Source organism: Pteropus vampyrus, unplaced genomic scaffold, assembly GCF_000151845.1.
Source record: "Pteropus vampyrus isolate Shadow unplaced genomic scaffold, Pvam_2.0 Scaffold287, whole genome shotgun sequence".
NCBI classification, from domain to species: Eukaryota; Metazoa; Chordata; class Mammalia; order Chiroptera; family Pteropodidae; genus Pteropus; species Pteropus vampyrus.
This window is the reverse complement of record NW_011889068.1, coordinates 959,508-972,164: the sequence shown is the minus strand read 5'-3', so window position 1 is coordinate 972,164 and position 12,657 is coordinate 959,508. Positions and strand designations below refer to the sequence as shown.

Genomic DNA, 12,657 nt, shown 5'->3' with positions numbered 1-12,657 from the left:
GTGGGGTGAGAGGGAAATACATGTGCCTAAAAAAGGGTAATAATTAGAGATCCTCGTGATGGAAATGTTCTATATCCTGACTATCAATGTCATGTCCTGGTTGAGATATTTTACTCCATAGTATTACAAGATGCTACTATTGGAGGAAACTGGCTGAGTAAAAGGTACACAGGATCCCTATATTATTTCTTATAACTGCATGTGAATCTATAATCATCTCAAAAAGCTTAATTTTAAAAATTTCCAGTCCTCTTCACCCTTTGGACAATAGTTAACATGTGTCCTGAATTTTATTCACTTCTATAACTTCTTGAGGAAGCTATGACTAGTTTGTAGTGATTAAGATTTAATTGGGGTCTCAGACATTTTCTTTGCGGGTTTCTAGGAGTTACGTCTAATACATTTGTATAATATTGTTTGAAATCATGTAAATCTGTTATTTGATCAAGTTTATTTTCTTACAGGGCCTCATATCAAAAGAAAATGATGGAAATATTGTCTTTCTTGTGAATTTAAGGGAACATTAGGCTTATGGGGGGGTGTAATTATATAATCTATAGTTCTATCTCCAAACGAGAAGTAAAACTTATCCTTTTCATAATATGAACCCTCCTGTCTTCAGAATAACCCCTCTACTCCATTTTAACATTGAAAATTAAAGCCAGATTATGTATTAGAGAAAGGCTTTAGACATGAAAACTCAGCTCCAGGGGTCAAGACAAGAAAGGAAAATACTTGGCTTTAGGTGAATCAGTATTTGTTCAAAGAAGTCGATTAAGTGACTCTGTGTAATGAAGTTTGTCTAATTGGTATTATAGAAAAAAAAAAAAAACTAGAAACAGTTGAGGGTAGATGTTTTGTGTATTCTCAGCCATCATGCTATTTGTTGACACTATTGTGAGACTGGTCCTCATGTATAGTTTGTCAGCCCTGGTCTTCACTTCTAACCCAGCACCGGTAGCCCTTATGATACAGCCTGCCTTACCTATTGTAAATGGAACTTCATAAAGTACCATTAATTATTCCCCTATGTAAGTTTATTTAAAGGGATTTGATAACAGTGAATGTGAATGACTGAAAGGTTAGCCTGGATTCTAGCCGGAGCTGTAAATTTGAGATTTAAACTTTATACCCCACCACTGGCACATTTCAGGCACACAGTAAATGTTTGTTTGGCAAATTAGTACTGGTTTTTTGTTGTCCATACTGCCTGTTCATGACTTCCTTTTTAGGGATCCTTCAAGAGAAGAGTGCAGTGGGACAGACAGGGTACCATTGAAATGTCTCTCAGTGCACAGAGACACCTGACTGAGACCCAGGAAAGCGTGAAGGTGGAATGGCACCAGGGTTCAGCAGGAGTGGGGTCAGGCATGTGGAAAAGACTGCACATAGATTTGAGCCAGTTTTTCTTTCACGCTGAAAATAAAAGAGGGAGGACAATCTTGGGATTTAAGTACCAGCATTCAAGATAAATAAGAAATATTTTTTCTTAAATGTATTCTGTTTGGTTAAAATATAAGTATTGGTTGTTTCTACTTTTTTTTACCTCATATTTTTAAAAATGCTTTTGTGGGCTAACCTGAGATCTAGCCACCATTGATGTGAAAAATATGCATTCTGAATTTCAGTGACTTAGAGTGAATTTTTGGAGCCCAGTTTTTTTCTCCACTGCTGGCACATAATTTGATTCTTCTTCTATCTTTCTGACTATGCTGTCTTGTTCGCAGGCAACAGAGCCGCTCTTTATTAAGCCCTTCTTTCTTTTCACTACCTTATTACTCGTCACTTACTGTACTAGCCTCATAAATTGATGCCATACCCGTAGATTTTCTGGAGAATATGTACAGGCCCCACTAGCTTGTCTGTATTTATTAGAACAGTGAGTCCTTTTCTACACCACACCTTCATTATAACTGAATTTTCGATTTGCCGTAGATCCTTGCCAGCACGTTTCTGGATATCCTGTTGAACCTTCTTCAGAATTCAGAGAAACTGCCAGGTGACCACTGAAAGAAAGATCTAATCTTAAGGCCTACGTGAGTATTTTCTACTGTGTCCTTGGTTTAGGGCGGGTTCAGTTCTGTGATCAAGATGAAAAATGTTATCTGTCATTGAGCTTATTAAATTTAGGGGTAAGGTTAGCAGTTTCTCAAGGACGCAAAGAAACTCACACAATACACCACACTTATTCTTTCTTAAAAAATAGACAAGAAAGGCTTTTTTTACTTAGCCAACATTCAAAAGAATCCCAGTCTGCAAACCACAAGAATTCTTACTGTGTTTGAACCAAAAACACCAAGTAGATTGTTTTTCATTATCTATTCATACAGAGTTTAACCAAAGCACATTACATCTTGAAAAGCACTTGAGACCTGGTGGTTTATTTTTTAAACAGTTTATGATAGCTTAGTCTTTTTTAATGACCCAATCTAATGAGTACTTTAGGGGAAAATAGGCACATTACTCTCAAAAGAGAATTCTTGATTATTTTATTGAGTAATTTTTTTTTTTTTCTCATTGGGTTAATTTCTTTAAAAAGCATTATGTAGTATCATAATCTGAAGTTTATTTTATCTTGATCTCCGTAATTCCTAATCATAAGCAGATTTTTCCCTTATTTAGAATTATCCTTAACAGCTCCTTTATACCCTTTCTATCCAACATGTCATTAAGTTATGCTAATTCTGTCTTTTATATCCTTCTCCAATATGCCCTTTCTCCCTGTCACTGCCTTAGATAAGGCTCTCATCATTTCTTGTCTGGATTTCTGCAGTGACCTACCAATCAACCTCCCTATCTCCAACCTTGACCCCCTCCAATCTGACCTCTCCGTACTGCCAGCAGAGTAATCTTTCTGAAAGACTAGTATAAGACCATGCCCTTTTCTTGGCTTAATGTCCTTCGCTGACTTCTTACTAAAATTCAGGTGTAATAAACCATCCCATGGAGTTGTTAGGAAGGTTAAGTAAAATCGATTATGAACCCCTAGTGTGATGCCTGGCTCAGCACAGGCCCTAGCACGTGTGACTGTTTCCCCTCTGCACGGAGAACCCATGGGACCAGGAAGCCTGGGATCAGAGGGACCAGGAAGCCTGGGATCAGAGGGACTGGGATCAGAAACCAGGCTGAAAGGAGCAGGTGCCAAGAATCTCACCAAACTCCACAGCCACGCTTTTCAGACGCCCCCTCAGGTTACGCATAGGAGTAGATGGGTCTAGCATCCAGTTCCATCAGCATTCCAGAAAGAAAGACTTTGGCCGATAAGTTATAAGCCAAGCCTGTCTGTGACTAAGCTTTTGTAACCTCAGAGTAAGGGAGCCATCTCTATAAACATATCAGCCACTGCTTTTGTTTCCTTGTTTTGCTTTGTTTTCTCTTCAATTTCTTAGTAAAGGTTCTTTTGTCAGGCTCTCACTTTTTCTTAAATGAACCAAGAAGGAGAGAGAGACAGGCAGAGATTGCTGCACTGAGAGACCCCTGGACCAGGGAAGTATCAGTGAAAGAGTTGTGGACAGACTGACTGGTGAGGCTACACTGCTCAAGTGGGTGAAGCATTAGAATGGACACGGTCGAGATCGCTGCCTTTGTCCCAGCTCTGTGTTCCCAGACAGACTTGGTTTTTCTCATCTCTCAGTCTTAGCCAATGGGAGTTTGGTAAAGTCAGATATTTAAGTAGCTGTAGAACAGAGCAGAATAGGGTCAATACTGTAAAAAAGACAGACAATCTGAATTGATTTAATGATATTTCCAGTTTTTAACTTCAGTTTGTTACTTTTCTGTTTTTCCCTTTCTATTAAAATTTGAAGGTTGCTCTATAAATATGACATTTAGCACATCCTTATTGAATGTTAAGTTATTTGTGTTTTTTTCATGCTGATTTAGTTAACTTTTGAGCAGACGGTTCTTAGTGTATTTAGAATATCTCAAATACACTAAGAAGCATCTGTATGAAAGAGAATTACTTTGTTTTAATTAACAGCAGTAGCATTTGCATGTATACGTGTGTATAGACGGTTCTTTGAAGTCTAAGGATTGTGTGTATGTCTTCTGACAATACAATAAACTTAAATCTAAGCAATTATATCTTGCTTAACTTTAAAAATATCTCTTAATCTTTTTACATGATGAAAAGGAAAATAGAACTTTATAGTAATTTAGTTGCAATTTTGATCCAGCAGATATGAAGAAAATAAGACATTTTAATGGAAAATAAAATATAATTGATAACTTTGTTCTTGTTTCTGTTTGGTGAGGTAATTTATTAGAGGCAGGAGGCCAAGAAGGATAAGAAAAAGTGCTTTTCTAAATGACTTCATTGTCTTGATTTAGTTTGGCTTCACTGACTCTCACTCACCTCGTATTTCATTACAGGCATATTCTATCCACCACATCAGAACAATGTCCTACGTTTTTGTAAATGATTCTTCTCAGACTAATGTGCCCTTGCTACAAGCCTGTATTGATGGAGACTTTAACTATTCCAAGCGGCTTTTGGAAAGTGGCTTTGACCCAAATATTCGTGACAGCAGAGGCAGAACAGGCCTTCACCTTGCAGCAGCCCGGGGGAATGTAGACATCTGCCAGTTGTTGCATAAATTTGGTGCTGATCTTTTGGCCACAGATTATCAAGGGAACACAGCTCTTCATCTCTGTGGTCATGTGGATACTATTCAATTCTTAGTTTCCAATGGACTCAAAATTGATATTTGGTAAGTTCTCTGTGGTTTTTGAAGTCTAGTCATTTCTTCCCATTAGTCTCTTAACCAGTGGTCTAATCTCGGAGTCTATTGATTTTGTTTCCTCATTCATCCATTGTAGTGACACATTCAGAAAGGCATTGAAAACAGTGGAGTCTTGTTGGGGGAGTAAGGGAACAAGGATCTGACTTCTAGATTTATGCTGAAACAGTGTAAGTTCTATGAAAATAGTGGCTAGGTTCTGCTAGTTAATTGCGTATTGGAAGACGAGGGAAAAAGAAGAAAAGAACTATCCTTTGTTGTAAAGCTGTTATGGGTTGGGTTTACTTAAGTTAGCTCATTTGATCCTCAGAATGAATAGCTCTTGTGGTAGGTGTTATCTTCATTTTACAGATGAAGTAGTTGAGATGAGAAGGGTTAAATGACTTAACAAAGGTCACATAGCTTATTTGCCTTTGACTATATACTATTCCTGCTAGCTTCATAATCTCTCTGGGGCTCAGAGTCCTTTTTATACTGAACAATTTGAAGAAGTGGTTTTCTTTGTTTTAGAGGTGCCCGCTCTTTTGAGTGGCAAAGATGTCAGGCCGCCTTTAAAACTGAGCATGCTCTTTAAACTACACTTATATGTTTCCCTAATTTATTGGTGCTGTAATGTCGCTAAATCTGAATAAGACAGAAAGTGGTTCTGCTACTATAAGGACAGTATGTGGTGGAACTTGACTACAGGATTCAGTGTGATTCAGGTTCTCCCCTATTATTAGCTAAGTGTACCAAAGCAGCTTATTTGGTTTCCTTTGGGATTTTTTTTTAATTCTTAGACTTTTTTTTTTTTTTTTTAGTACAAGTACTCTTCCAATAAAATGTAAACATCAAATAAGAACAAATCTAGAACTAGATTTTCCAGTTAATTTCTGGGAAGATGCCTTCTTTTTCTTTTATTCATTCTCATTTATCCACTCTTTGACCTACATATTCTTTTTCCTTTTCCCCTAAAAGAAAAAAAGGTTAACTCAAAAGTCAGGTTCCGGCTCTACCATTGGTTCTGCTCTGGGTTTTAATTTTGAGTTAATTGGGCCCATGCCTTCTTCACCGTCTACACAAAAGGTACTGACAGTGCAATACAACTGCTGTGATACCTCTTTATTTTTATGCCTTTTTTTAGCAACCATCAAGGTGCTACACCCTTAGTTCTGGCAAAGCGCAGGGGAGTGAATAAAGATGTCATCCGACTGCTGGAATCTTTGGAAGAACAGGAGGTAAAAGGATTTAACAGAGGAACCCACTCAAAACTGGAGACCATGCAGACAGCTGAGAGTGAAAGGTACTTAAGATATTTTTTTTTAATGGGCAAGTCACTTTAAGTCTCTGGATCTTTTATGACAGCTTCATGAACTTTATATTTATTTGCTTTCAAGTGCAGAGCTTTGATACTTTCTTTGAACTTTACATAGGCCCCGTGGCTCCAGATTACAGTCGAGAAGCTATTAACAGAAAGCACTACGTGCCCACTTGCACGCAATGTTCTATTAGTCACTGTGCAAGGAAGCCAGCCTGCTGTACTGGCAGTACAGGGGGAAGAGGTGGGTAAGAACCGAATTTGAGGGAAGGAAACGGAGAATTTTACTATCAGTCACTAAAAGCATGGAATTTCAAAAAAGGAGGGGAAAGATAAGTAAGGCTAAGAACTTAGATAATATTAAAAAAAACCAAAAAGGTAGTTTCAGAGGTAGGAAAGTAGACTGCTGAGAAAAGGTAAAACAAAAGGAGAGAAGGTAAGACAAGGTTTAACACATACATAATTCAGTAATGTGAAAGCAGAAGTGACCTTCACATGAGTTGCAACAAATGAAATTTGGGCTCCTCTAAGTAATTGAAACTAAGATGCAGTGACTGACAGGGTCTTAAATATATCATTTCTCATCTAGACGCAGTCAGAACACAGTTCAGGGAGCTCTGAAAAGATGACAAACTATTTTTTCTCCTAGCCTCACTAGCTCAACAAATAAAGTCAATAGGCCAGACTTTGTTGTACTAGCATGTATTTGGTTGTCTAGCAAGGAGTTCCAACCTTCCAGATTATACCAGGTCAGGAGGACCAGGAGTTTACTATAGACTCCACCTACAGTTTTTAGTGGAATGTATTTCCGGAGCCATTACCAGTTGTTGACCCAGTAACTGATGAACCAGCACTTGGATTTAGGATCCTATGGACCTAGTAGACTGTTGGAGTCATTGTTTCTTTTATTTCTAAATGAAATCCTCTCCATTTTTTGTAGTTCACCCTTCGATACCTTTGTACTCATGATTGCTTTCCTTCCTCTTCATGTGCTGACTGGGGTACTCCCCGAGGACCATTAATTCCACTCAAGCTTAGGGCTATTTGTTTACATACTTTCAAATATTTATTGCTGTCCAAAGAACGTAAAGGGTTTTACTTCTAGAAGAGGGCATGCTTCTCATGGGTTATCACTGAAAGCTGACAAATAGGTAAAATAAGCAGGAAGTTGAAGATGCATTTGCAAGCCCTTTTTCTCTTCCCTGTGTACTTTGGGTGGGCTCTTAGAATACCGTAAGCAATTTAATAACAAAATAATAGCATTAGGTAATATTTATTATAGATCACGTTCTTCCAAAATAACTTGAAACTTATTCTCATCTTTCTATAAAATAGTAGTAAATTACCTTAAGCTTCTTTACCATGATAATTATTCAAGAATCTGTTTTTATTTTTGCTTGATATATTTTAATAGTTCATGTCTTGACATCTCTTTATCAGAAATTAATTCTTAACTCTATTTTGCCTCAGTTGTGATTACTTAAGTAATTAGTCTTTTGAGCAGCTCAGTATGAAATATTTACTCCTCTTTCTTTCACATACCTGCCATTTCACTTCAGCATGAAAATTTGTATTATTTACAGCAACTGTATAAAGCCAGTTCTTCACAAATTGAATTATTAATTTAGGACTATCAGGCTGTCATATCTTGGTTGTCTCATCTTACTCTTGCCCCTCAGCGTCATGATAGAAACGTAGTGGTTGAAGCTCAAATTAAAGAGCTTAAAGGTAACTTCATTAGTCATTAGAGAAATGCAAATCAAAACCACAGTGAAATACCACTCACACCCAGGAACATGGCTATACTCAAAAAGATGGACAATAACAAGTGTTGGCAAGGATGTGGAGAAATTGGAACCCTCATACATTGCTGGTAGGAATGTAAAATAGTATAATTGCTTTGAAAATCATTCTGGCAGTTCATCAAACAGTTACACGGTATTACCATATGACCCGGCAGTTCCACTTCTAGGTGTATACCGAAGAAAATTGAAAATATGTTCACACAAAAACTTGTACACAAATGTTCATAGCAGCGTTATTCATAATAGCCAAAAGGTGGCGAACACCCAAAAGTCCATCAACTGATAAATGAATAACAAAACGTCATCTAGCCATCCAGTGGAATATTATTCCACTGTAAAAAGGAATGAAATCCTGGTACATGCTACAACATGGATAAACTTTGAAAACATGCTACATGAGAGAAGTCAGTCACAAAAGGCCATATATTATATGATTCCATTTATGTGAAATGTCCAGAATTGGCAAATAAAAAGTAGATTAGGGCTTGCCAGGAGGTGGGGTAAGGGGCAATGGGAAGTGACTGCTGTGGGCACAGAGTTTCTTATAGAAGTGATAACAATGTTGTGGAAATAGATTCACTTTGTGAATATACTAAAAACCACTGAATTGTGCACATTGAAAAGGTAAATTTATGGTATCAGAATTACATCTCAAAAAAGTTTTGAGAAAAAAAGCTCAAACGGATTGGCTAGCACATGGCATTATGGCTGTGAAACAGCTTTTTCTAGAGCAGAAGGCAAAGAAAGAGTTTGAATGCGTTTACTACAATATTTTCCATTTCCCTTAGGTTTCCCTGAGACATAGCATAATTTCTTAAGGGCCTATAAATCAAATTGGTGGAAAAGATTTCCCCACTCCACCAAATAGCCTAAGTTTAATTTAATTCTTTTTTACTTTGTAGATACAGGATGACAAAGACAATGTAGATGACACATGTACAAAAAAATTACACACACGCACACACACCATCATGCTAGAATTGGGTATTTCCTGGACAATAGAAAACATTTTGTTGAATAGAGTCGCTAGAACATTCTGACTGGCAGAGCTTCATGAGTTCCTGGAGAATGCTAAACTGAGAATTCACATTTTACATCTAACATCTTTGAGTAAGATCATGTCAACTCACATATAGTTAGTAAATTTCATGCAAGTCAGAATTAACCTCTCCTGATTTTGTTTACAGTTTTATGGATTTAGGCCTTCTCAGTGTTCTACTCTTATTTTTTGAACTTGCTTGAATTTTCTTGAATTTTTGTATTGTAGATTTCTGCTGTAAATATCTTCTCTTATTCAGAGAATAAACATCTTTTAATATGAAAAATGTTTTGGATGTCCAACAGACTGGTGCATTAGGAAGTCAGCATCCCATGATAAGAGAAGACCTCTAATACTAGTAAAGGCCGAAGAACCTATGGTTAACAGTGTCAAGAAGTAAAAGTTGTAGGTTAAAAAAAAAAAAACTGCCAATTTTGCATAGTGAACCAAACTCCAAGACATTGTTTTATGTCATTTTCATTGTTCTGTACCCAGATAGTTGGAGGAATATGAAGAGAAGGGGTTTAGGTAGGGTAGTAACAACCTTTTATAAGCAATAGGTAGTTGATACATATGATTATGGTCATTGTGTCTTTAATTTAAATGGTACCTTGTTATTGGGCCTGCATGTTGTGACTTAAGTGTGGGTGCTAATCCCTTAGAGCTTTGAATTCACATTATGGGCTTCCAGATACCAAAGTCAGATATACTGTTTTCTATTCATAGCAGTCATATTTCATGTCGCTATAGCTCTAAAATCAGAATCAGTGTTTTTATGGTGTTTATACTACCTTATTTCAACTAGATTCAGCCTTTATGCAGAAGAGGTACTTATTCTGTATTATAGTACAAGATAGAACTAAGACCAATGGGGGGAAACTATTAAGAAGAATTCCTAATGAGTAAACGTGTTCAAATGTCCAACAGACTGGGGAGTACGCATCCATTATTAGCGAATTACAGTTAAAAGGAGGAATTCCTTCATTGGTCCGATTATTAAACTAAATTAATAATAATCCCCTTTTAAGAGTCACGTACTATATTAAACAGTTTTTTAGATTTGCCCGTCTTTGCTTATCTTCATTAACATGAATTCTCAAATTATGAATTTTCATTTTAAATTCTCAATTTAAAATAACCAAATGTGTTTTGGTTTAGCACCTGATGGAAACAACTCATTTGATCTACTTCAAGACTTCTGCATGGGAACTTTTTATTAGAAAAGGATTTTTAACTTTGACTCTGCTAAATACAAAACCAAGAAACATAATCACTACAGTTTAGCAGTTTACAGTTTAGGGTAGATTGTCCAGATAAGTGCAGATACACATAAATCAGTACGTAAGTGTGTGAGAGTATATGTATATATGTCAGTTTTCTTCTTGTGAGTGTTGTATTATAAGGTTGGTCTTTTCCAAGTAATACAGTTCCTTATTGTTTTATGTTTTCGGAGTGAGTGGAATGTGTTATTTCATGCTGTTTTATTTTCTCTTTGCTTCTTCCACAGTGCCATGGAAAGCCATTCTCTCCTCAATCCCAACCTACAGCAGGGTGAAGGAGTCCTGTCCAGCTTCCGAACCACATGGCAGGAGTTTGTAGAGGATCTGGGCTTCTGGAGGGTTTTGCTCTTGATCTTTGTCATTGCTTTGCTGTCTCTTGGCATTGCCTACTATGTGAGTGGGGTGCTACCCTTCGTAGAAAACCAGCCTGAACTGGTGCATTAAAGGAGCCCCTGGAAGATGAGGCAGAAGTCTGTTTCCTGGCTTCTAATATTTCTCAGTTTCTCAAAATTGTTTTCTTAGTGCAAAGCAGTGAGAGCTGTACATTTTTTTTTTTTTTTTGCATTTTTATGTATTGAAATCCTTTTAGAACAACATGTTTATTTGAACTAACTATATACTGTATTCAAGTATACTGCATCCTAAAGCTACCTCTGACTCAACCTGACTTCTTAGGAAAGTCTACACAGGTTTGATGAAAACATGGAAATGGCTGAAGAATGAAAGGTGAAGGAAGAGACTAGGAAGTCCTTGCTATAGAAACCTACCCTAATATAGGACCAACTAAAGCGAAGTGTTCAAAAAGGAAAAGGTTTTGATTAGTTTTGGTTGGTGGTTTGGTTTTGTTTTTGTTTATTTTTGCAAGAGCCCCTTTTCTCCTTTTATTCACATTCTCTGGGAGTAGGGGAGAGAGTGAAGCATTCAGCTTAAAACTTGAAGTGCTTTTTTCAAATCCCACATAGTAAATCAGTATTGTTGGAATCCATTTGATTTATTTTAATACTTTCAAGTCTAGTCACAAACCAAATAGAACTTTCGAAAGTAAGCTATATTTTCTTCAAAAATAATTGATTTGATCTTATATTTGTTTTTAAGACTATTTTGGTTTTGTTTTGTTTTGTTTTGTTTTTGTAAACCGCTTTTTGTTAATCTCTGTAAAAAATGAACATGACTTCATTTTGTTCATTTTTCAATTTCCCCTAGTATTTATTTCAAAGATAACTTTGTTCATCAGAAATATAATCAGAAAACACTTTTTCTGTTCAATAGTTAGCAGGGAAAAAATAATTATGATATTTAACTGTCACTGTAATTTGGTAGTGCTATTATTATAGTGAAAAATTCAGTTCTATAAGCTTGCCATGGTGTCACAATTGTATCATAGTTCATAATTATTTCATTTTGTTTGCAGTCCTGTTCAGAGGCCCTGTAGACTTGTCATAACAATCCCATCCACGACCGCAGTTCTCTGATGGCAAGAACAGATGGAGTGTTTCTGAGTTAATAGCACTGAACACGATTGTGCTGGGCGTCATAACGCTTTTAAATGGTAATATTATGTAAATTGAAATCTGGCCCCCAAACTACATTGCAGTTTTCAGCAGTATGTTTGAAGGCCTCTTTTGTTAATGATTCTGTTATGTATAAACCATATTCTTGGGTTATTAAAAAGGAATCTGAAGACTTGATAATTACTCATTGGGTATAGTCAGAAGACTGTAGTGAAGGAACTAATGGCTTTACTTTTGAAAACAAAGGCATCCAAGCTCCTGCTAATTGAATTGTTGCTAGGATTAGAAATTACAGTTTAGAATAGAATCTGTATTTCTGCAGTTCGTTTTGCATCTCATTATTTTCTCTTTTGTATTTACATATCTAGAATTGAGGTATTTTCTTTCATGTGGCTTTATCCTTTCCTAAGGAGCTGTTTTAAAATTCCTGATTTACCTCGCTGCTTCAGTATCAGCTCAGAGTCTTGCTTTTAGGTTAGATACAAACAAAGTAAATAACATTTGGTGTAAATATGGGAAAAAACAGCGAACTCTAATTTAGAACAGAGGACACTAGAACACTAGAAATCGAAGTATATTCAGTATGAAAGTTGTGGGATTCGTTTTACATTTGCTTGTAAATCTAAACAGATAGGCAAAATTAGTTAAACATATGTAAATATGTTGCATTTCTAAGAGCAATGTTTCCTTTTAAGTGCTGATTTCTTTGTATCCTATTCTTTGCATTCAAAATTCAGTAACACTGCCAATAAATGTATTTATAATCTCTTAATCACAATCCATTTTCATTGTTTTTCTTTTAATTTAAGGTTTTTTAAAAATGGGTTGCAGTTGGCTGTTTTAAAAGAGTTTTTTTCTAAACCTGATGTAATAGGTATACCAAGTTTATATAAATTAGCCTTATAAATGCTCTGAAACTAATTTGGGTGAATTGCTTGTGAATTTAAAAGTGATAATAACTACCTTGATTAAGCATCTTCCAATTA

At 36.2% G+C, this 12,657-nt stretch overlaps 1 protein-coding gene across 1 annotated transcript; it reads left to right on the top strand.

Moving 5' to 3' along the window:
- Positions 1-1,899: 1,899 nt before the first annotated feature.
- Positions 1,900-12,449, top strand: ANKRD46 (ankyrin repeat domain 46). Its single transcript, XM_011376183.2, has 4 exons — positions 1,900-2,036; positions 4,372-4,709; positions 5,863-6,021; positions 10,388-12,449. Exons 2-4 carry the CDS (start codon positions 4,399-4,401, stop codon positions 10,602-10,604), a joined length of 687 nt encoding a protein of 228 aa, XP_011374485.1. The 5' UTR covers positions 1,900-2,036; positions 4,372-4,398; the 3' UTR covers positions 10,605-12,449.
- Positions 12,450-12,657: the final 208 nt, after the last annotated feature.